This window comes from Candoia aspera, chromosome 1 (assembly GCF_035149785.1).
Source record: "Candoia aspera isolate rCanAsp1 chromosome 1, rCanAsp1.hap2, whole genome shotgun sequence".
NCBI classification, from domain to species: Eukaryota; Metazoa; Chordata; class Lepidosauria; order Squamata; family Boidae; genus Candoia; species Candoia aspera.
In genome coordinates this window covers 286,254,390-286,279,597 of record NC_086153.1, presented here as the reverse complement: position 1 = coordinate 286,279,597, position 25,208 = coordinate 286,254,390, and the positions used below count along the sequence as shown (strand labels likewise).

Below are 25,208 nucleotides of genomic sequence, written 5' to 3'. Positions count from 1 at the left end.
TCTGCAAATGTCGCATTTCTTTTTGAAACTAAAATAAAGATAATTTAAAAGTAATAAAGGAATATTTGATTTATTTACCTGATTGGAATGTGTGACAATAAGAGTCCTCTGCTCAGGAAAGTTGTGATAGAGGTTAGATATTATCTGCACTGCCACATCAGTTTTACCTGTACCAGGTGGCCCTACTACCTGGGGGGGGGGGGAGACATAATATATTTGGCATTTTATTCACTTGAGGAAGAACTGCTCAAAAAGTAGACATTTCAGAACAGTCAGAAGAGTAAAATCCTTTTAAAAAATGAAGCTATCACCATAAAGAACATTACTTAGGAGGGAACAGGATGTAAATACTCATTGGGAAGTGAAAGCACATGGAACAAAAACATCTAGAAGCTCTAGATCTTAGACATCTAGAGGTCTGAGCCAGGTGTTATTGGTTCTCTATGATTTTCAGCTCTCTGGTTACTATTCTGCTTAAACTCTGTACAGATTCTATTACTTTATTCTATTATACTGTACAGAATAAAGGGTAAACTCCAATTAAAGAAAGCCCATCTTAGTAAGCTGGCACAGTAATAACTCTCATTAGAAAAAGTCCTTTCACTCCTTTTTTTAATTTCTAGTGAAAAATATGAAATCATCACTAATGACCATACTGAATATTTGGCACCATTTAGTTTTACATATTTGGTAGAAGAATGTAGAATTTTTATTTACTAGCTATTAGTAAAGAATATTATTGTTATTACCATTGTCAAACCAGGTTGCATTCCTGCACGGATCGCTTCAATCTGGGTATGAGTAAATTGAATGGTATTGCTGAAAATTGAATTAACATAAATTCAGTTAATCCAGGGCATGGTATACTAGTCCCAATTTGAATGGACTTCTTCAAGATGCTTTTATGCTTATTTTTATCATATTTATCCATCCTTTTAGTCAAAGAAGCTTGGTTCCTACATCTGCTTTCTAAAGGAATTGGGAAGAGGAAAGAATCTACATATAACAAGAGAAATAAATTCCTACTTTAAGAACTGATATAACATAATATTACTCCAAGTCATCATGCTACCCTCCTGAAATTAAGTTATAGGTCCCCATATGCAATTAGGGTACTGCAAGCCCACTGACCTAAAGAGCTAATTTAATCTATTTCAGAAGAAATATTTTAATACCAAGCTTAAACAGATTGAGAATTTATTGCTAAATGTCATTTTAGCATTCATGAGTTCACATACCAATAAAATTACCCCACTAAACTATCTAGAGCAGTAAACAATATAACACTATCACAAATATTAAAGTTATACAAAGCATTTGAAGAGATTACCAAGAACAAAAGATCTTTTTTTCAAATCATTAAAGCAGCTGCATCTTTTGCAAGGCTCACACAGCTGCTTTGAAAGCTGACTCCAACTGTTTGCTCATGTATGCACAGACAACACTTTGACTGCCAGCAAAACAAAATGACTGTGTATCAGCAGATTTACTGCAATTAAATAACGTCATCTCAAATCATATTACAAGGGTAACACCAGCCCATGTAAACATGGATCCGTGTTTTTAAATTAAGGACAGCATTACTCTAACAAACATGCCCTCTGCTTGACTCAACCACTTGACTGTCACGTATATTCTTCCACAAAAAGCTACTGCAATATTACCGCTTGGGTTGATTGTATGGGTAAGGTCCTCTGTTAGGGATGACATGTGGCTCAACAATTAGTGTTTTACCACTTTCAATATTTTCTTCATCACTTTCTTTCCGTTTCTTTCCTGTCTCACTTCTGACTGGAAATGTTATCCTATTGGAAAAAAATCACAGTCCTTCAGCTTTAAATGCTGCTTGATTGTTAAAAGACCATTTTAGACACAGAATAGCCCTCCTTGAATACTCAGAACCATATTGCTATTTGTAGGAAAAATGCAGAAGGCAGTATGATACAGGGAAACTGTTCTGGAATGACTGAAGATCAAGAGAGCACATTTTTTTAAAAAAAATAATTGGTTCTAAGGAAAGAGACTTGAATCAAGAAACAGTTCTACATACAAGAAAAGAATTGCTGGAGTCAATAGCAACACAAGATAAACAATTTTTTAGGGGAGACCAAAATAGGGAAAGCAATTAAAAGCTGACACTTCTTACTAATAAAGTGGAAATTAAGGGAAACAAGTGCTTTACAATCATAGAAGAGAGCCTGCATTATTGAGCTCTTTTCAATGGGCACAAAAGCTGCTGCTTGGAATCTCCAGAGGCAGAAATGCTAGGAGACTAGTGGGCTTCCAAGTGCAGTTGGATGGCCATGTGAGAACAGACTTCTGGACTACGTGAGCCAGGGGACTGATCCAACAGGGCACTGCTTATGTTCTGATGAAATTGTTCTGCACTTGCAAATTGTAAGCTGCTGTACTTGCCTACTGCATTACTGAATTGAGCTAAAATCAAGATGGTGCCCCACAAAATGGTCTCAAAGAGATCACAGAGCTACATCTTCCACGAATATAATACTTGCATATTTCACCAACAGATAAAATGCTAACAGTGCCATTATTTTAATGAACGACATGCTTATATAAAGACATCCACATTTGTACAAAGAAGAATGTCTCACCTGAATGGAGGAATCTGCAATGCCTGGTCTTCCACAGTTACTTTAATATTATATCCAGGAAAGCTAGCTTTTAAGTGATCAATGGAAAGGAAGGTATCATTAAAATCCAAGCAGGCAATCTGATTTGGCATTTTTGAGTAGTGAGCACTGCCTGGGTCACCATAACCAAGGATAATGTCATGCAGCCAATCAGGAACAACACAGTCTGTGTTCATCAAATTTCTTATAGTCTCCAAAACAGCCTGTAATAATGTATAGAATGCATAAGTAATAGATTTATTCAGTTTTAGATACAGTCATATTTAACTGTACATGACCTATTCTGGCCACTGATATATGGCTTTAGCCTGGCTGAATAAATTACATTTTCTGATGATATCAGCTCATAAAAAGCTTCTTGCTGATCATTTTGCTACTGAATACATATAAAACTGAGTCTTTTGTGGATTTTATTTTACTTCTGTTTTCATATGTGCTATTAATACTTTTGATCTTATGGATATTTCTGCTCTGAGAACTATATAAAAAAGTATCGAGAAAGCACAAGGTGTGAAATAAAATGAATAGTTTTAGTTTATCATTTTCAGGACGGCTGGCACATACTCTAAGCCAGTGCCTGGACACAATAAAGGACTTGATGAGGGCCGATACAGTAAATCAATATTGAATCCTGACATGATGGAGACTCTGTGCTTTCACAGTTGTCATACTTCTTTACCCTAGCAGTCAACATAAGATTTACACCATTTTTTTCCAGCAGGCTAAGCAAAGGAATCATGCTTCTGCTATCTACCTGATAAATTATTCAACATTTGTCATTAGTGAGAGAAATTCATCTTATTTTCTCTTATGTAAGGAGGCATTCATCGACTAAAGGATAACAATCCTCTAGGATGCAACTATCCTATAACAAAGCTGAATCTAATCAATTGGTTTAATTTTAAACATGAGAAAAATGTGAAACTAGAGGCACTGTCAAGCCATTTCTGCATTAACTTGATGTCTGACTGTAACTAAATTGCAAATAGTCTTTTAGAACTTCAAAGGAAAACCATCTACAATAAAAGTCTGAATAATCTTTTTTTTTGCCTTTGAGGCAGTTTAAAGCCATCTCGCTTAGAAAAAGCAAATACCATTTTAACATATTTATTACAGTGCTAGCAATGGAAACAGATGGTTCTGTGGGATATATTTGATTATCTGTCTGGGAATTCCACCATCACTAAACAACGCTTACTTAGCATTTATTATTCTACCATCGCATTACCAAACAGATTTAACTGGAAGTAGACATTTAGGTCTACGATATGTTTTCTCCACGGTTGGTAGCACAGATTGAACAGAGACAACTGCAGTGCAAGGAAATAATTCGGACAACTTTCTTTTAATGTGTGCTTAAACAAATATTCTGGAGGGTGAAACATAAACTACTTGGGAAAAGAAAGCATATTACAACTTACTTTAAAATTGTTTTCTTTTGGTTTCCTTCTCATTATTATATTAAATGTTTCATACACATCTTCTGTTCCACTTTGGATGGTACTGGCCATGTCTTGTTGATATTGATTAGGATCCAAGAACACTCTAAATGTTCTTGAATCACCTTTAATTCTTGGTTTGGGTTCCGGCCCTGCTTGCATGGAAAGACAAATCAAGTTTAAAATTGGTCATTTTTTAAAAAAAATCATAAAAAGTGCTTGAGAGATCAGTTCAGGCTGTAGCCAGTCCTTTCCAACTTATTCCAGCTTTTGCTGTTTCTTTTCCCCATACCCAGCTCTCTCTAATACTGCATAAGATGATTTCCTTTTCTTTATCACAGCCAATGATCAACCTTCTGAAAGGAATAGCACCTTTAATAGTATTCAGAAACCATGACAGAATTTGAGAGTGCACCCTTTTTTGACGTTGGATCATGCCTTATTGGCATAACTCCTCTCAAAAGACATATTTTGTTGAAATGTATCGAGTTAAAATGCATTGTTCTGACCTCAGAAATGTTATGATGTTGTTCCAACCATTCTAAAAGTGTTCTAAATCTGAACCACTCCCAGTTTGGTTTGAACAGTATTGCATATCCCACATCTCTACATTAGATATATCTCACTATCATTGTTTGCATGAGCCCAGATAATGAATTTGGAATGTTAGTTTCAGAGTCTCAACATCACCAAGAATATAACGGACAATATATCCCCAAATGATAAGGTAATACTTCATTCACAGCCTTATTCCGCTCCTCCGTATACTCCCTTACTTTAGGAAAGTATATTTAGAGAACACAAGTTTTTGTTATGTTTTTCCTCTTCCACTAAGCAGACATTGATCCCAAGTATAAAAGCAACCAATTTAAAACTCAACCAATGGCAACAGCAATACAAAACAAAGTCAAGAAAGCCTGGGCTGACAAAATCAACTCAGCTCTACCCCTTCAGGATGAGTACTTCTTTAGCTTATTTGGAAGTCCTCATTAAGGATTGTGTGACTGCTGCTATTGGAAAGGGAACACATATTAAATGGCATCATTCTGATTCCAGTTTTCCTCACCCATATGATTAAGGATGAAATTTCACAACCATAATAAAGATTTCAACCAAAGGTTTATTATCATACCCTCTTCAATGACACGCCCCTTATCATCCAGCATGCCCTGGATTTCACATCCCCTGACATAAACAAGGCCAGTTTGTTCCACAAATGGCTGCCTTCTATCAAACTTGGTACCATAAGGCTGTGTGGGTCGGACAGTAATTAAAAAGCAGACATCATGTTTGCGCAAACCTGAATGAAAAAAAAAAAAGAATTCATCTTCTACATTTTTAAATATGTGATTTAAAAGAATGTGATTTAAGCCCATGAAAACAAAGTCAAAATAGTTTTGAAATAACATTTATGTAGCTACTCAATAAAATGTTATTTTCATCTTGGCTTTCAGCCATGTGCTTTTATTTATATAAATCTATAGACCCCTTCCCAACCAAAGGTCTCAGCCAGAAATGTGCAGCTTTACAAAGGAATCTATGAATTTTGTTTACTGTTCTCAGCCAATCAATTACTTGGGATAGTTTCCCTTTCTCCTCCCCTCCCCATTAGTCTTCTGCTACAGATGTTCATATCTAGATACTACAACTCTTCCCCAAAGTACGTAATGCTTTGCCCCATAACGATCAAAGACATTTTTCTCAAGGTTTCTAAGGCATGCTGTTATGTGCTAAAAATCAATTGAAATATTTAAATAGCAATGGATGCTGATTTTAACTTGCTACAATTTGTTATCTCTGGCATTGTAATGCTCTTTTCATTTTTAAAAAATTCTTGCTCCCTTGAATTCTTAAGGAAAAGCTGGATAGAAGTACATTAAATATATACCTACTATAGCATGAGATATATCATAATCACACTAAATTTTTTCTGTGGCAGCAAGGTATCTATTTAAATTCACAAAAAGCTGTTCTGGATTTAAATTCATAAAAACATGATTTGGATTTTGGTAGGGGTCTCCTGCCTGAAAAAATGTATATATCTACATCTAGGTTTAATATGGAGCTTGTTAACAAGGGCAACACCTATGTATTACATATATTATGAAGAAGCACACCTTGCAAGTCCTTCTAACAGAGAAGCACAGTTATTTCAATGTTCCTTTGAGTTTTCATATAAAAATGTCACTTCCTTCATTTCTACGATCCATGTTAGCTCAGCAAGATTAGAACAATGCCCATTAATTTATGCATTAATAAATTAGTTGGAAATCACATTTTCTTGGAGAAAAAATAATGTACTACATGCCTTCCTTCCAATTATTTTACAGTTTCCATTGATTTTGGATATGTCTTTAGTTTATGGCCATCTAGCAAATGAATAAATATGTTCACATTATTTTCCTATTTAATTTGCCTTTTAGTAGATGCAAGAAAGTAGAATGGAACATGACACAGAATTAATAGTACATATCACTCCTATTTAGCCATTATAACTGAGCAGGAAATCCCAAATTATATGGAAGGCATCAGTCCTGTCCCCATCATTCTTGAATGTTCCAGTTCTGCCTTCTTTATCCTGAAGGCTTCCTCACCATTCTGTTAAAGCAAGATTCTGGATTATGAGAAACCATGTATTAAGATGATAGTCCCATTCAGTGCAGGAAAGTAGGAACAAGTGTAGCAAGTGGAGATAGGTATAAGCTGTTTTGTGACTTAGAGAAATAACATCTGTTCATCACTACTGTGTCAATAACTCAAACATTTGTCTTGTGAAGGTGGATATTGATCCTTGATCAAGGATTGTAAATCTGGAAATTAGCTATGCTTACAAAATTTTAATTATTCTGTAATGTTTATATGATTTGCGATCTAATATATGTAAACAGAGTTAAAAATCATTAACTATTCATGACTTTGAACACTAGAGTTCCCTATTTGAACAGAAGAATTTAATATGATCAGAGCAGATTAAACATTTGACAATTTGTAACATGCACATATTTTACTGAATCTAGTATAATGATTTTTTACAAGTTGAACATTCATTTGAAATAAATTAATGGCCTCTTCGGGATTTGAAATTACACAGACATACCTTCCCATTCATCTTTGATGTTGTCTCTAATGTTCAAGTTAACTGTAACATCTGCACGGACTCTCATGGGCCAATTTTCTCCTATGTTTGGCTTTGCCACCTCTATGATGGTGAAAGAGACAATGGGCTGTGCCATTCGAGCCCATCCACCAAAGACAACACCACCATATTCTGATTGCCTAATGACCAAGACCAGAAATAAGAGGTTGTAAACTTTGCATTTAGACAAAGAAAAAACCCTCATTACAAACATGTTATCGAAGTTCCTACAGAAACAAAGAATTAGAAAGAATCCATGGCCTTCAAAGCATGTTTCCATACAAACAACCCCATAACTAATCTACCCAGTTGAGTAATATTACCCTTTCCCATAATCTGGTCCAGAAATATTAGCTTTCTATGTGAAGATAAGAATAAAATAGCAAAACTGAACTCCACCGAACATTCTTCTAATTTAGTTAATTTTTCATAGCTCAAAACAAACAAAACAAACAAAAACAAACAAAAAAAGCATCACAGCATGGAATGTCCTTTTTAGTATATATCTTTAATATAACCATTGTGTAAGTTACCATGGTTTCATCCTACTGACACTATCTTCAATGTCTTGTCTGATTTCATAAGTAGACTCCAGACGAAAGAGGTTGAAATTTCTCAGGAGATAATCATGAAGTGTCAGAAACTGTAAATTCAATTTTGGGAGGGCAAGACAGCCTAGTGGAAAAAACAGATGGGGGAAGAAGTTATCTCTTGTTTCTTCTGGGAATTGTATTTCTGTATTAAATACTGAAGCTGCAACTCTATACTATTTACCAGCAAGCAAGCCTCACTGCATTCAAAGGAACAATTTATTTATTTATTAATTTTTTATCACTGCCCATCTCCCCCCAAAGGAGGGACTCTGGGCAGTTTGCAATAAAAACAAAGTTAAAATTTGATACAATTATAAAAACAATAAATATAAATATAAATAAACAATAAAAATATAAAATATGATAAAATCCAGATGGACTGAGAAATTCTGTATCAATCCGTGAGTCTAAAGGGCCATTCTAGGGGGCTAGCCATCACCAGGAATAACTATTCCCCTTCCTGCTCCAGGCATGCTGGCAGAACCAGGTTTTCAGTTTTTTTTCAAAAGTCCAGGAGCAAGGGGGCTTTGTCTCACCTCCAGGGGAAGAATGTTCCAGAGGGCGGGAGCTACTGCAGAGAAGGCCTGCTTCCTGGACCCCACCAGATGGAATTCTTTTACAGACGGGGTCCGTAACAGGCCCTCTCTGCATGACCAGGTGGGATGCGTTGATGTGATGGGGATGAGATGGTCCCTCAGGTAACCTGGCCCCATGCCGTGTAGGGCTTTAAAGGTAATAACCAACACCTTAAATTGGACCCAGAAGCAAACTGGAACCCAGTGCAGTATGTGCAGCAAAGGTGTTACATGTGCCGAACTTTGGGCACCCAAGATTGCCTATGTGGCTGCATTCTAGACCAGCTGTAGCTTCCAGATACTCTTCAAGGGTAGCCCCACGTAGAGTACATTGCAGTAGTCTATATGGGAGATAACAAGGGCATGAGTGACTGTTCGAAGGGCTTCTCGGTCCAGGAAAGGGCGTAACTGGCACGCAACATGAAGTTGAGCAAAGGCCCTTCTGGCCACAACTGCCACCTGCAGAAGGACCCCCAAGTTACGCACCAGGTCTGAATGGGGCAGTGCAGCCCCATCCAGAACTAAAGATGATAACTTCCCGGATACAGAGGAGCCGTCAACCCACAGCCACTCCGTCCTACCAGGGTTCAGCTGAAGCCTGTTGCTCCCCATCCAGACCCCCACAGCCCCCAGGCACTGAGAGAGGGCAGGCACCGCATCACTTACCTCACCTGGGACAGAGATATATAACTGAGTATCATCAGGATATTGATGATATCTCATCCCGTGGTGATGGATGATCTCACCCAGTGGTTTCATGTAGATGTTCAAAAGGAGCGGAGAGAGTACCAAGCCCTGCAGCACCCCACAAAGGAGGGGTCAAGGGTCGGATCTCTCGCTCCCTATCACCACTGATTGGGACCAGCCCTGCAGGAAGGAGGTGAACAAGCGCAGAACTACGCTGCCCACCCCCAACTCCCTGAGCCAACCCAAAAGGATACCATGGTCGATGGTATCGAAAGCCTCTGAGAGGTCAAGAAGAACCAGGATGGATGCACTGCCCCCACCCCACTCCTGCCAGAGATCATCCATAAGTGCAACCAATGCTGTTTCCATCCCATATCCGGGCCTGAAACCTGACCAAAAGGGGACTAGATAAACCGTTTCATCCAGAATCCTCTGGAGCTGCAGCGCTACCACTTTCTCAACCACCTTTTCCAAAAAAGGGAGGTGGGAGACTGGGCAAAAATTGTCCAGTACACTAGGGTCCAGTGATGGTTTCTTGAGGAGGCACACCAGTGCCTCTTTAAAGGCAGCCGGAAACACCCCCCCTCTCAAGGATGTATTTACCATCATCTGGACCCAACCAGATGTCACCTCCCATGCCACCTTCACCATCAGGAGAGACATGGATCTAATTGACAAGTGGTGGCATTACAGTCTGAAGGATCCTGTCCACTTCCTCAGGCCCAACAGGATCAAACTGTTCCCAGATAACTGGGTAAGTTCCCCAGGCATCTCCACAGACCCTGTCTCATGCTTGGAGTCCAACTTGGAATGGATCCAAGCGATTTTATCCTGCAGATGCCCAAAAAACTCAGCACATCCCTGTAGGTGGATTTCTGAACCCCCTTTCCCCAAAAGGGATTGGGTGATCTTAAACAGGGTCTCTGGGCGGCATTCCGCAGATGCAGTAAGAGTGGAGAAATACTGACATTTCGCTGCTCTTACCACAAGGTAGGCCTTAATAGCGGCTCTAACTTGTGTTTGGTCAGATTCAGTCTTCCTTCAGCAGCGCTCTTAATCTTCTTCAGAACTCTCAGCTCCTCCGCAAACCATGGGGAATGTTGGGTTTGGTGGAACAAGAGAGGCTGCACAGGTGCGATCCTGACCAAGGCCCCGGCCACCTCCCTATTCCAGGCAGCAGCCAGGGCCTCCGCTGGACCATGCAGCAGATCGTTGGGTATAACCCCCAGCTCCCTTGAAACCCTACTGGGTCCATCAGTTGCCGGGGGGTTGACCAATCGAATGGGTCCTGCCTCCCTGCGGAGGGGGACAGCATAAGAGAATCTCAAGGTCACCAGAGCATGATCCATTACAAGGTGGATAGGTGTAACTCTCCGCTCAGATCACGTTGCCACTGCTCCAACAAGAAAACTAAATCTGGTGTGAGGCCGCTGTCTCAAGTTGGGTCCCAAATAATCTGAATTAGGCCCATGGCCGCCATGATGGCCATGAACTCCCAAGCTGCCTCTGAGTCACGCCCCAGGGATGGCAGATTGAAGTCCCCCAGAACCATAAGCCTGGGGAACTCCACCACCAACCCAGAGACAGCCTCAAGCAGCTTAGCCAGGGCGGTTGCTACGCAGCAGGGAGGCTGGTAGAATAGCAACACCCCCAACTGTTCTCAGGAACCCAGCTTGAAAAACAGGGTCTCACACCCAGCCAAAATTTATTTTGAGGTGAAATACTGAGGATTACAAATCCAAGGCAGAGATCTAAACTTATTTTGTCATATATGAAAGGATTCATATCATTCATACAAAGGACTCTGGTCACATAAACGCTCTTACTGAAAGAAGTGGAGCAGATTACTACAACTGTTTCAAGCACAAAGTGTCTTTCACTAGAATTAATGTACTTGTAGAATTACATTATTAGTAGTACATTCCAGTTCTATTCCTGCTTTAAATCTTCAAAGGCCTACTTGGTAAGTATCTCAACAAATGAGGGAAGGCAGCTAACCAAAGGAAATAGGATGGAATGCCTTCCATAGACAGAGATTCACCTAATTTTTAAAATCATTTTTATGAAGTACCTTCTTGTATTTAGAAATCTAGATCTATTTCAGCAAGTTTACCTTCCCCAGAATAGTATTCAGTTGGGACAATATTTTCATCCCAAATAATCTTCTCAGTGGGATACAGAGGCATCTGATTAAGCTGCTGAATTTGAGAAATTCTACGTTCGTGCCGAGAGACCTAGAAAACGAAAACATCTTTATGATATATTTGCCAACTGCTAACAGAGCAAATGTTCAGGTGCTGGAATTAGCTTGAAAGCACTAAACAATTTAGCCTCTCTCTCACCTATCACAAACTTATCCCAGTGTTAACTTCTGCAGAAGAGGTCCTTCTGAAGATGTCCCTGCTGTCAGAGGTTCAATTTTCTGGCATGTTGGCTATATTACTCCCAAGCTAAGGAATAATTTGGCACCACTCTTTTTAAAAAATCTATAAAGATGCATCTGTTTGCCAAGCTTTTAGTTGTTAATTTAAATATTAATTTATGCTTTTTTTTTTTTTGAAGATTTGAATGTGTCTGTATTTTCTCATTTGTCAGCTGCCCTGAGTTTTTGTTTGAGTAGACAGGTGGGATACAAATTGTATGAATGACTAGACAGGCGATATATTTTTGATAAACACATCAAATATTGACACACATGCACACAATACACTTTACTGGAGATGAGTATCTCCAAAATTACTAGTAACAGTTTTGGCTACATTTATTATAAGGAAAAGGTAAGAAACTGGGTTCTTTTAAAAAATGTATTTCTCAATAGTTCACTGAAAAAAGCTAAAGAATGACAGCATTGAATAGGGTCTGAGCCAGCTTCAGAGAACATGGCAAACGTCCACTAACACATTAGCAACATTGTAGAGAGATTTGGCTGACACCAAATACAAGAAATTGTTTGTAGTGACAATGTCACACAATACTTAGCATGACCTCCATGCAATACAAAATGTGAATTCAACTATAGCATACTGGCAACTTGTCTACATACCAGCTTGTTTATCTTGAAAATCTAAGAAGAGCATTACCAAACCACTATCTACTGAAACATATTTCGTCTCCAAAATGGTTAATCAGTTGTCCTCTCCCAATGCATACTGCCTTTGAAAATGAAGGTAGCCAATAATTAAAAGCTGTCCAAATTGGTAGCTATATCCTATGAACATGATTTCTGTATTTGAATTGTGCCGGGTGAATTATTTCTTTCATTTGAAGCATACAGATTCCTTTCACTTGAAATATACACTGATGAAATAGAATTCTATTGCTTCTACATTTTTCAAATAATTCTGACAATTCTTTATGCTGCTGAGATTTTAACTTAACTTTTTATATTCTGTTGTAATAAGTGTGTTCATTAAACATAGCAGAAATATTGATAATGATAAGCATATGGTATTTTTGTGGACGCTACAACCTTTTGGACTTTTTCTTCCTACCACAAATTATTTACACTGTCTGCCCATCCCCAAGGTCAGAGTCTCTGAATGACCATCTGAGATAGCCCAAAGAGCTATAGCTAATAGCTAATAGCTATAAATAGATAGATAGATAGATAGATATAGATACCTAGAAAAGAACAACAACCACTATTTGTCAGCCTGTCATCAAGAGACATACTGCCCAAAACCGAGACAAACAAACCTCAAAGAATTCATTTAAGCAAGGTTAACTTTAACTTACCAGTAGTTCGAGCAGAAAATCGTTTTCATAACTTGTCTTTTCTCCTTCAGGTAGAGCTGGCAGTAAGCAGAGATATGATGCCACCTGGTGGAGCATATCTGGACTAAACAACAAAGATTGTGTTAAGAATCATTCAGCTTTTATGAGAAAAAAAATGGGCTGCTTATTTTAATATTTTTATTTTCATTTACTTCTATCAAAAAAAAAAAAAGAGACCAGGAATGATCTGCTTGGTCCAAGATTTTGAGCTAGCAAAGTTATATTTTAGCAAAACTGCCAGTTTTCAGTTACGGAATACTATGACAAAGTAACCTATTATGCATAGTACTAAGCTAAGATTTAGTATTATGTACATGAGCAAACTCATGCAAAGCCAGGGAAGGACTCCCAAATTAAGATTTACCTGTTGCAAAACTGGTTTACCATTATGCTCAAGCAGAAGGTTGTGTGTTTAAACAATTGCTGGTTAATCAAAATAGAAATAATGAATCCAGTGTATACAGCTAGTTTTGAAACTGGCCAGAGTTAAGCCACCATTTTAGTTCAATTGTAAAGACAAGCTAGATCTTGTATAATGTGAAACTAAATGTGGTAGGAGTCCTCCAACCAACTGAAGACATGGGAAGATATACTTGAGCATATTCCAGCCTATGCACATTGTGTGAGATGCTACATTTTGGCTAAGAATAATATGCATACCAGACCATTATCATGCAGATTCTTTTTAAACCAGCAGACAAATTACACTACTTTTTCGGCATATAAAATCTCAAGCATTAGGGCTGTGAATTGCAAATAATAGAAATATTTACACAGGATATGCTTTTTGGAAATTATAGATATACTCTCCACCCTTTCTTTACTGCTGCCCTAAATCGACAAACAAGAACTCAGTTATATTCTGAAGAGTGGGGCTCATAAATATGGGTCACAGAGCATTTCATTTAAGCAACCATTTCAGCCAAAATTCTGTATATAATAAAATCAGGTTTTGCTTCAAAGAGAAGGTCAGTCACTGCTTAAATAATCCTGATCATCATGAAAATCAAAGAATTTACCATTAAATGTCTACAAAAAAAAACAAAAAACCTTAACCAAAGTATGATGAAAATGATGATGTACCTTAGAGGCCCAAAAAGCTTTACCAGAGAATCACGTGTATCTACAGCGGATACATTTGAGAGGGCAAAATTGTAGAGTTCTGGGAAATGTGCAAAGGCAGCTCTCTGAAAACCAACCAAGAACCAGGATTAGAATCAAAAATTCTTATCATCTACATATTTGCAATTCAACAGAAACTGCAAATTTCTGAGAATTAGCTAAATATCAACTAAAACAATGCTTATTATAAGCCTGTTTATTGCTAATTTTACCACTTTCATCTTTATTTACAGTATATATTTATTGGATTTACATATCACCCCAACTAACTATGGCTCTAGGTGATATACAACATCCAAATTAATAAAGTATTATAGTAACAAAATATAATAATATATTAAAATATAATGCAGATTAACATCGTCTTCAAATCTGTGAAGCAGCATGTACATTTTGATATTATATTATTATAATATCATTATTATAATATTATTATAATATAATAATAATATATTATTTTTAAAAAATCATCAAATTACTGAAATTGAAATTAATGAGATGCTATTATCACAATTATTTAATAAGTACTTTATGATATAGAGAAAAAAATCTTATCTTACTGTTTTTCTGTAAGATAAAAAGATTAATATTATGTTCTAGCAGAAGCAGGAGAGAGCCTCGTGTGGCGCAGAGTGGTAGGTGGCAGTATTGCAACCAAAACTCTCCCTATGACCAGAGTTCGATCCCAGCAGATGCTGGGATCTCAGGTAGCCGGCTCAGGTCGACTCAGCCTTCCATGCTTCCAAGGTTGGTAAAATGAGCACCCAGCTTGCTGGGGAAGGTGACGACTGGGGAAGGCAATGGCAAACTACCCTGCTCTATAGTCTGCCAAGAAAACATCGCGAAAGCAGCATCCCCCCAAAGGGTCAGACATGACTCGGTGCTTGCACAGGGGACCTTTCACCTTTCACAGCAGAAGCAGAAATAAAACAAAATGGTAATCCCATCAGAGGTGGACGGAGGAGTGACTATGTGGCTCCATGAGACTCTCAACACTTCCTCACATGAGGACCAGCTCCCAGCTGCCTTGAAGGAGGGCATAATGTAGACTTCGCTGAAAAGGCCATCTCTAAATCCTGTGGTTTTGAATAATTATTGTCCAGTCTCCAACCATCTCTTTTGGAGGAAGATTGTTAAGACAGTAATGATGGATCTGACACTCTAGAGGAACCTGATTATCTGAACCCTTTTCAGTCTGGGTTCAGGCCTGAGTATGGGACTAAGATGGCAACGGTTGCTCTCTTGATGACCTGTGTAAGGACCTGGATGGGGGTAGTGCACCTCTCCACGTTCTTTTAAACCTCCCAGTGGCTTTTGATACCATCAACCATGGTAAATTACTGGACCATCTATAGGGGTGGGGACTGGGGGCATTGTCCTGCTCTTTTCTGTGCAGACAGTTCCAGTCTATTGCAGTGTTCTCTGTGGGCAGCTTCAGTCTGGGGGAGGAGAGGTTGGCCCAGTGATCCCTCACTTATAGGGCACCACAGGGGTCACTCTTTGCCCGCCCCCCCCATTTTAAACATCTATATGAAACCACTGGGGGAAGCCATCAAACAATTTGGGGTACAGTATGCTGATGATACCCAACTATGTATTGCTACTCCAGGCTGGGGGGCAAACACTACTGATATTCTACTCAGGTACCTGGAGGCTGTTAGGGTCTGGATGAGAGAGAATTGGCTCAAATTAAACCCAGACAAACCAAGTTGCTATTAGTACAACAAGGTTCTCCTTTGGTTCCAGGGTGAACCCTAAACAGACAGGCAGGAACTAACTGTGCAGGAGCAGGTTTCTGATCTGGGAGTGCTTCTGGACTTGTGGCTCCTCCTTGAACAGCAGGTGAAAGCTGTGCCTAGAGTGGCCTTTGCGCAGCTTTGGCTGGTACACCAATTGTGTCTTTATCTGGTGCAAGAGGACCTAGTGATAGTAAATCACACTCTCGTCTGCATAGACTTCTGCATGGGGCTGCCTTTAAAGGCCGCCAGGAAATTGCAATTAGTCCAGAATGTGGTGTCTTGGTTCTTAACTGGTTCTCAATATTTATACCTACATTGAAGGCCCTGAACCAGTTACTGGTTCAGTTCCAATTATAATTTTAAGTGCAGGTGTTAACTTATACAGCCCTTAATGGCTTAGCACTTGGGTCTCTACAGGACTGCCTCTTCCAACCAGATTTGACCCATCCTGTTACATTATGCAAGGAGGGCTTTTTCTTGTCCCACATTTATGGGATGTCAGGGGAGCCAACGCTAGAAGTTGCTGCTTCTCCATAACACTGCCAATACTACGGAATGGGTTCCCCACTGAGATCAGACTAGCTGCCTCCCCTCCAGCTTTTAGGTAGTTATTAAAAACTGAACTTTTTCAAAGAGCCTTTCAGGAACAATACCTGTGTCTCCTTATTCTTACTATTTTTATCTCTAACTTTGGTTTTCCTTTTGTGATTTGGACTGTTATTGCTTTTATTATGACACGGGAACTGCTAAGAGTTGTGAGACAGTGGTGGGATAAAAATAGAATAAATAAATCAGAGTGTTTAATTGAGATGTAGTTCAAAACAGCTTGATCAGGCTCTATTTGCATTATGAGTATGCCTGTACCTAGATATGATTCAGATTATACAGAAGCACCAACATACATTTCTTATGAAACGTAATACTACAAAAATGTATTTCCCAAAATGTACCCATACTTTCAATTTCATATCCTTTTATCTGAGCATATGTATCTAAGAATCCATGATATATAAAATAAAATTTAAGTTTGTCCTCAATAGAAAAAGTTTGGTAATTGCTATAAAAAGCTTTAATAAAAAGCAAACTGATAGAAATCTTGGAGAAATCTGAAGGCGTAATTACCTGAAGGGAAGTAATTCTGTCATAGTGAATTGTAGTCATTTCATTTTCAGTCAAAGCATTTCCAGTCTGATCATTGATTTCAAATCCAGTGTAGAATTTGAGCATGTCTAAAAGCTGAAAAAAATCACATAATATGTGAAGCCAAATAAAACACGGTAAGATCAAGATAGTTACATTCTGATATCTGTGCAGTTTATTGCCTGTTCAGATATTCACTAAGGGTACAGTTTGTAATGTTTAAGTAATGTTTCAAAAGTAATGTGGCAATGCAAAATATTTAGAAAACTTTCTGACATTAAATTTTAAATTTTTAGGGCATGGAAGTAGTTTTAAAATGGATGTATAACTTAAAATTTGGTAATCATAGGAAAAATCCAAAAACAATTAGCCTTAAACAAATTATTACAATGCAAGGAAACCTTACTCCCTCTCTCTATAATCATCATAAGAACAATCAGAGGCAGGAAAGCTTGGCACTAACTGCTGCACATGCTGAATTCCCATCAAATCCAGTTCTCACTTTTTAGTTGCAATACTGCAATCCTTCATGATGTTCAAAGAAATTCAGTAAAATAAAAGCAAGCCTCACCTGGCAGAACAGATGTCCCTCTTTGTCCCTTTTTGCTAGGCTGGATAAATAACAATGTACAACTAGGTGGGAATCGTCTAGTACGGTGTTAAACCATCGCCGTGTTGGAAGTAGAGCCTAAAATAGATAATATCACACTGTAGTAAGCTATGCAGGTCAATGTTTGACCACATTTATTTCTAGAAGACTAGTTAGGATTGAGTTTTTATTAAAAAGGGTGATTAGTTCTCACAAGTCTTAGCAATATCTACGGACCCCCATCAACAAAGGAATTACATCTGGCGGGGTCCAGGAGGTGGGCCTTCTCTGCAGCGGCGCCCGCCCTTTGGAATATCATGTCCCCGGAGTTGAGACGTGTTTCCTCGCTCCCGGCCTTCCAGAAGAAACTGAAGACCTGGTTCTGCCACCTTGCATGGGATGGGGGGGGGGGTAACAGCTCCACCTGGGGGTGGTTGGTGCCATAGCACCCCCTATTGATTGGGATTCCACTGTAAACCGCCCAGAGTATCCCATTGGGGGAGATGGGGGGTAATATAAATTTAATAAATAAATAAATATCTACTCTGATGATATAAAAAACAATGTCCTGCTCAATCATTTCTAATGGGCTAATTTATACAGATAAAAGGTAAGAAACTGACTAAGTATTCAGACTTTCTAAAAGTGTAATAGAAGCTGAATTAATATTATTTGACAAAGATTGTAACTAAAATGAATACCATTTAAACTAAGAGGTATCTTAAGCCCTGTTTTCTTGGCTAAGAGTCATACTAGGTCTTTGAGTGAAGTATAAGGTTACCAGTCTCCAAAAAATGGACTATATAAAAAAAAAGACAAGAGGATAAATCCAGAAGGGAGGGAATTAAACTACAACACAGCACTGGGAACCATACAGGCCTAGTTTCAAATTGTTTCTATAATGGCTGTTCTTATAATTTTTATTATTATTCTCATGTTGAAAGTATTTCAAGTTTTTAAAAATAAAAGAAGGCAATTACAGTTCCTTATAATCTCTGGTAATTATTAGTGCATGAACCATTTCAGCATTTAAAACAATAGTAAAGAAATCCAAGAAAAATGTAGCAGATGTTATCATTTATATCAATCATAATTTAAGACTAATGTTAAGACTCTTTTTCATGAAATTTTGTTGTTTATTCATTTAGTCGCTTCCGACTCTTCGTGACTTCATGGACCAGCCCACGCCAGAGCTTCCTGTCGGTTGTCAACACCCCCAGCTCCCCCAGGGACGAGTCCGTCACCTCTAGAATATCATCCATCCATCTTGCCCTTGGTCGGCCCCTCTTCCTTTTGCCCTCCACTCTCCCGAGCATCAGCATCTTCTCCAGGGTGTCCTGTCTTCTCATTATGTGGCCAAAGTATTTCAGTTTTGCCTTTAATATCATTCCCTCAAGTGAGCAGTCTGGCTTTATTTCCTGGAGGATGGACTGGTTTGATCTTCTTGCAGTCCAAGGCACTCTCAGAATTTTCCTCCAACACCACAGTTCAAAAGCATCGATCTTCCTTCGCTCAGCCTTCCTTATGGTCCAGCTCTCACAGCCATATGTTACTATGGGGAACACCATTGCTTTAACTATGCGGGCCTTTGTTGTCAGTGTGATGTCTCTGCTCTTAACTATTTTATCGAGATTTGTCATTGCTCTTCTCCCAAGGATTAAGCGTCTTCTGATTTCCTGGCTGCAGTCAGCATCTGCAGTAATCTTTGCACCTAGGAATACAAAGTCTTTCACTGCTTCTGCATTTTCTCCCTCTATTTGCCAGTTATCAATCAAGCTGGTTGCCATAATCTTGGGGTTTTTTTGAGGTTTAACTGCAAGCCAGCTTTTGCACTTTCTTCTTTCACCTTCATCATAAGGCTCCTCAGTTCCTCTTCACTTTCAGCCATCAAATTGGTATCATCTGCATATCTGAGATTGTTAATGTTTCTTCCAGCGATTTTAACTCCAGCCTTGGATTCCTCAAGGCCAGCTTGTTGCATGATGTGTTCTGCATACAAGTTGAATAGGTAGGGTGAGAGTATACAGCCCTGCCGTACTCCTTTCCCAATCTTAAACCAGTCCGTTGTTGCGTGGTCTGTTCTTACTGTTGCTACTTGGTTGTTATACAGATTCTTCAGGAGGCAGACAAGATGACTTGGTATCCCCATACCACTAAGAACTTGCCACAATTTGTTATGGTCCACACAGTCAAAGGCTTTAGAATAGTCAATAAAACAGAAATAGATATTTTTCTGAAACTCCCTGGCTTTTTCCATTATCCAGCGGATATTGGCAATTTGGTCTCTAGTTCCTCTGCCTTTTCTAAACCCAGCTTGTACATCGGGCAATTCTTGCTCCATGAACTGCTGAAGTCTACCTTGCAGGATCTTGAGCATTACCTTACTGGCATGTGAAATGAGTGCCACTGTTCGATAGTTTGAACATTCTTTAGTGTTCCCCTCTTTTGGTATGGGGATATAAGTTGATATTTTCCAATCTGATGGCCATTCTTGTGTTTTCCAAATTTGCTGGCATATAGCATGCATTACCTTGACAGCATCATCTTGCAAGATTTTGAACAGTTCAGCTGGGATGCTGTCGTCTCCTGCTGCCTTGTTATTAGCAATGCTTCTTAAGGCCCATTCAACCTCACTCTTCAGGATGTCTGGCTCTAGCTCACTGACCACACCGTCAAAGCTATCCCCGATATTGTTATCCTTCCTATACAGGTCTTCCGTATATTCTTGCCACCTTTTCTTGATCTCTTCTTCTTCTGTTAGGTCCTTGCCATCTTTGTTTTTGATCATACCCATTTTGGCCTGGAATTTACCTCCAACGTTTCTAATTTTCTGGAAGAGGTCTCTTGTCCTTCCTATTCTATTGTCTTCTTCCACTTCCACGCATTGCTTGTTTAAAAATAATTCCTTATCTCTTCTGGCTAACCTCTGGAATTTTGCATTTAATTGGGCATATCTCCCCCTATCACTGTTGCCTTTTGCTTTCCTTCTTTCTTGGGCTACTTCTAGTGTCTCAGCAGACAGCCATTTTGCCTTAGTTTTCTCTTTCTTTTCATGAAATAGATGCAATGAAATTATGTGCTACATGGGGGGGGGTAGTTTGTCTGGGCGTGTCTGTCTCTCTTATCCCTAACTTATCTTTAAAAGCAGCATGCACACTTCTGGCTACTGAATTTCAAAAAGAATATATCTGAATTAGAAAAGAAAACAACAAAATGATAAAATATGCTCATGATGCTGTAATTTACAAAAAAAAAGCTATAATTTTATGAAACTACACATATTGTATAATAAGTTGAGATTTTTTTTTCTCCTTCTCACAATATTAGAATGAGCATTGCACAAAGTCTATTCAAAATATACTCTAGTTCTGGGGGGCAGAAAGAACTTTGCCTAAAATTCACAAAGCTACTGCCAGTGAATGAATAGGTAATGCTGAGCTAGATAAATCAGTGCCCTTACAAAAGGCAGCTTTCCCTCTTCAACTATTTATTTGTTAGAATTCTATCCCATCTTTCTTTCAGGAATTCAAGGTGGCATTTATAGTACTCTCTCCTCTTATTTTTCTCCACGTTAAAAATCCAGAGAAAGTATAACTGGCCCAAAATCACCCAGTGAGATTCCATGATTAAGAGTGGACCCAAATAAGACCGTAAGTAAGTTGGCACTTAATAAAATCTAGATGACATTGTAAAAGAGTTGGCATTTGTCCTATAATTGATTTACCTCTAAATCTATCATGAATTCAATGAATCTTTCACAATAGTGCACTTTATCCATACAGAGAACATCTAGAAGAAAACACAGACAATTATACACTATCTCCTAACTTAATATAGATAGTAATCTTACATTTAAATGTTATTTTCTACCATTAAAAAACTTTATTTCCTAAATTGCTACATTTGGAAATACTTACGAAGTTAGTTTGTGGACAAAGTAATATCAAACCTTTACCAACTTCTTTCCCCCCCTCCCCATAAATGCTGGTCTATGGCCACACTTGCTAAGGATGAGGGGAGCTGTAGTCCAACATACCTTAGTTGGGTATTGTTGGACTACAGTTGAAAAAAAAACTTAGCTGAATTTTATCATGGGATTATGTTATGTATAAGGACACTGATGAATGGGAAAGACCATAAAGAAGAGTAACAAAGATGGGAAGGGGTTGGAGGCTAAATCCTACAAAGAAGAATTAATGGAATTTGGTATGTTTAGCCTGAAGAAAAGAATGCTAAGGGAAGGCATGATAGCAGTCTAGCAATACATGAAAGGAGGTCACAGGGGCAGAAGGTGTTGATTTATTCTCCACAGCACCCAAGGGTAAGACAAGAACCAATGGGTGGAAATTTAACAGAGATCCAAACTTGAAATACAGAAGAATTTTCTGACTGTGATTGCTATTAAGCAGTAGAACAGCCTGGCTCCTAAAGTTGTAGGTGCTCCATACCTCCAGGCTTTCAAGAAAAAAATGGAGATCCGTTTGTCCAGGATGGTATGAGGATTCCTGCACTGGGCAGGCAGTTAAATTATAAAATCTCCAAGGTCCCTTCCAACCCTATGATTCTATAGGATTGGGAGATCATTAGAAAGCCCATGTAATTTTATATTTGTGATTATATATTGCTATAGTAAACATGAAGAAAACTACCCTAGAGTAACAAGGTTGGCAAAGAGCGTAAGGCCAAAATGAAAAATGGGAAGAAGCAGATCTTAGATGGCTCATACTAATCTCCAAGTACATTATCATACTTTAACAGAATATTTTATCCTCACAAAACAAACTTTTAAAAGGAAATTGAACATCCTGGACAGACTGTTTAATAGCTTCTTGATGTCACTGAGAATGCTCACTCTTCATTTGCTTTCTGCAAAGTGTTGCCTTGTTTAATATTTTGTATTATTATATTCCTCAAGGCCCCCTGACCATGAAGCCATCCTTCTTCTTCTCCTAGCAACTCTGGGCAGTTTTAAATTAACCCCGTTTTCTGCATTCACAGCCTTACCACATGAGTTGGATTTTCTCAACAAGAAAGTTAAAATGTCACAGATTAGTTTCTGGTTCAGTGTGCAAAAGAACACAGCTCTTGTCTTCTCGTTCTGCCAATGAAGTGAGGATTGGCAGGATAAATCTGGAGAAGTCATTTCCCAGGATACACCAACCTTTCCTGGGACCCACCAGAGGCTTTCAGCCATGTTGGCTAAAAATTATTAAAGCTGTAGTCCCAAGAGATGTGGAGAGTGGAAAACTACTCTGAAGAGCTAAAATTGTATCCAGAAAACTCTGGGATTGTAGCAATCCTCTATTCCATGGTTTACCCCACTGGCTTGGTCCAAACTGGATGAGAGAGCAGCTACAAGAGATTAGGGAAAGAGGGGCTCAGGAGCCCCTCAGCATTTTTTCTTATTGCTTGGGATTCTTTCTCCACCGCTGAAGAATGTATGGGCACAAACTGATCTTAGAAAAATATTTCTTTAAATCTTACCCTTTTGCCCATTAAGCCACACATTAAAGAAGAAAAGAGGGTGTCTCACACATATCAATTACATACCAGAAACGGGTATCGACTTTAATACACAGATAAATTTCTGGATAAGTTGTGAAAGGAATCTCCTTTCCTGATATGTCCTGCAATATAAAGTTGAAAGAAAAGCCAGTGGAACTCTGCATAAACAGCCATTTGAACTAGACATAGTCCTATCTCATCAATGGCTTTGCCCTAAATGCAGTTTATGGCAAGACAAGTAACGATCGTTCTCCACTCTGTGCCTACACTCCAGGAACAGCATGACCCCAGAACTTGAATGTTTACCTTTCTAAATATTCTAAAATATTTTTATTTTGCAAAACTAATCAGATTAAATGCAGCAAGGAACTTCTTTCATAGGTAAACTCCTGTAAGTTTATAAACTGTCCAGTGTAATACGTTCAACATTAATCAAAACCACTGAGTTATACACAGTATATGGGCAGCTGTATCTTATCTTTCAGCATAAAAAAGAGGATGTAAAAATTAGGTTCATCTCAAGGACAAAGCTTTCTCAAAATTTTGTTCTGTTTTGATTTTGATGGGAAATGGCAAATGAGAGAAAAATCTCACTGTTCATCCTTCTCACTTTCTCAAGAGAAGTTCCAAATCATTACATATTTCTATGTACATCCTGAATAACTATTTAGGCAAAAATATTTTGCTGAATGGATACACTATCTATTATACAAGAACAGATAATTACAATTGACTCAGAGCCATTTGGCTGAAAATGAAGACTGAAGCTAAATCAAATGTTCTTTAGACTGGCTTTGCTGTAAGATGCTAGGCCTTGCTAGCTGGGCAATTCTGAGAGTTGAAGTCCACACATCTTAAAGTGGCCCATGTTGAGAAAGCCTGCGCCAGGCCATGGAGCACCTGCTTTCACCTTGTAATCCTAGCCAGATGTGGAGTTATAACCTGCCCAGCTCCTGATTTCTCTCTGCAGCATGGTTTAAAAATGAGCTTCTATCCAAGCTCAAGAGCTGCTTGAGAACAGTGGTGGGGTTACTGTTAAACTTACAGTATTCGTGTATTTTCATCCATTTTCTCATCATTCTTCTTGATCAAATTCCAAAATTTTCTAAGCTTTAGTGTCTTTTTCAATTCAAGTTCTAGACGAGCCTAGAATTGAGAGATGTATTTAATTTTTCAGAATATCAGTACTGCAACATTCACATTTACCTAACTTCTATATTCCTATTTTCATTTAAAAATAAGTAAAAGGACTTGTTTGCCCACCCTAATACAAGGTAATCCAAGACAATGTGAAATGTAAGCATGGCTTTGGTTTAGCAGAGTGTGAACAAACCAACTATAGCTTATTTAACAAACCATGGTTACATACAGTGTGTTGACACAGCCAATGAAATTTACAGTTTTGTATGCCTTCCTCAGCATACATGAGAAGCGAGGGGGATAAACTACAAAGGAGCAACGAGAACCATATCGTATGCAATAACCATTGCTGTCCTTTGTATATAAAAGGTTGATTGATAGCATACTTGCCATAAAAATTAAGACATCACCATTTAGGACAATGTAAACTGAAAGCAGAAAGTTTATCTATCTGTATCTGTATTGTAATCATAGATATGAACATTTCTATCTATACCACAAGGTTCTGGGATCTTTGAATCCTTTATCTTAGACAACTTACAGGCTGCAACCCCATCCACATTGGGAGGGAGATGAGTTGCTGGATCTGCCCTCTGATCAAGTCCACTTCCTGTCACAAGAAATTAGAAAGGAATTTGGGAGTTTATACAGGTTTAGATACATTATATAGGCTAGGATACCACAGTATTACTGAAGTTTGGCTATTCCCTTTCTTGCTGCACCTATTACCTGATACATTTCTGACTCACAAGAATAGCTTTTAGTGGGAAAGTAGGAAAGCACAATTTTATGAATAGAAGTCCCAAAAATGTATTATGGTTAAAAGTCAATATTCTGAACAGATATTCAAGAATTTCAGTCTATTTTCTGTTATGTTCCTCTGGAACATCCTTCATCCTGAGATTAGGATAATCCTGACCCTTTTGGCTTTTTGGAAAGCCTTGAAGACCTCGCTTTGTGCCCGGCTTGGGGCCCCGAGTGTTTGAAGTGCCCCATTTCATGGCTGTGCTGCCACTGACGGATTTTAGTATCTCTTGGCTGTATTTATATTTAATTTTTTGTATTGTTTTAACTGTCTGTTTTTTATTACTATTCGCCTCCCAGAGTCACTGGTCTGA

The 25,208-nt window shown here is 38.5% G+C and overlaps 1 protein-coding gene across 1 annotated transcript in view; it reads right to left on the bottom strand.

Moving 5' to 3' along the window:
• The window catches only part of AQR (aquarius intron-binding spliceosomal factor), a 55,143-nt gene that overhangs the window by 20,029 nt on the left and 9,906 nt on the right, over positions 1 to 25,208 (bottom strand). Inside the window, exons 7-23 of the mRNA XM_063290001.1 lie at positions 24,632 to 24,700; positions 23,996 to 24,096; positions 22,996 to 23,072; positions 21,170 to 21,234; positions 17,428 to 17,544; positions 16,839 to 16,952; positions 13,939 to 14,042; positions 12,817 to 12,919; positions 11,195 to 11,315; positions 7,760 to 7,901; positions 7,188 to 7,366; positions 5,223 to 5,390; positions 4,073 to 4,242; positions 2,613 to 2,854; positions 1,665 to 1,805; positions 750 to 819; positions 79 to 189 (exon numbers count right to left, since the gene is read on the bottom strand). Of these exons, the coding sequence (XP_063146071.1) occupies positions 79 to 189; positions 750 to 819; positions 1,665 to 1,805; positions 2,613 to 2,854; positions 4,073 to 4,242; positions 5,223 to 5,390; positions 7,188 to 7,366; positions 7,760 to 7,901; positions 11,195 to 11,315; positions 12,817 to 12,919; positions 13,939 to 14,042; positions 16,839 to 16,952; positions 17,428 to 17,544; positions 21,170 to 21,234; positions 22,996 to 23,072; positions 23,996 to 24,096; positions 24,632 to 24,700 (2,094 nt within the window). The remainder of the gene's footprint in view (positions 1 to 78; positions 190 to 749; positions 820 to 1,664; positions 1,806 to 2,612; positions 2,855 to 4,072; positions 4,243 to 5,222; positions 5,391 to 7,187; positions 7,367 to 7,759; positions 7,902 to 11,194; positions 11,316 to 12,816; positions 12,920 to 13,938; positions 14,043 to 16,838; positions 16,953 to 17,427; positions 17,545 to 21,169; positions 21,235 to 22,995; positions 23,073 to 23,995; positions 24,097 to 24,631; positions 24,701 to 25,208) is intronic.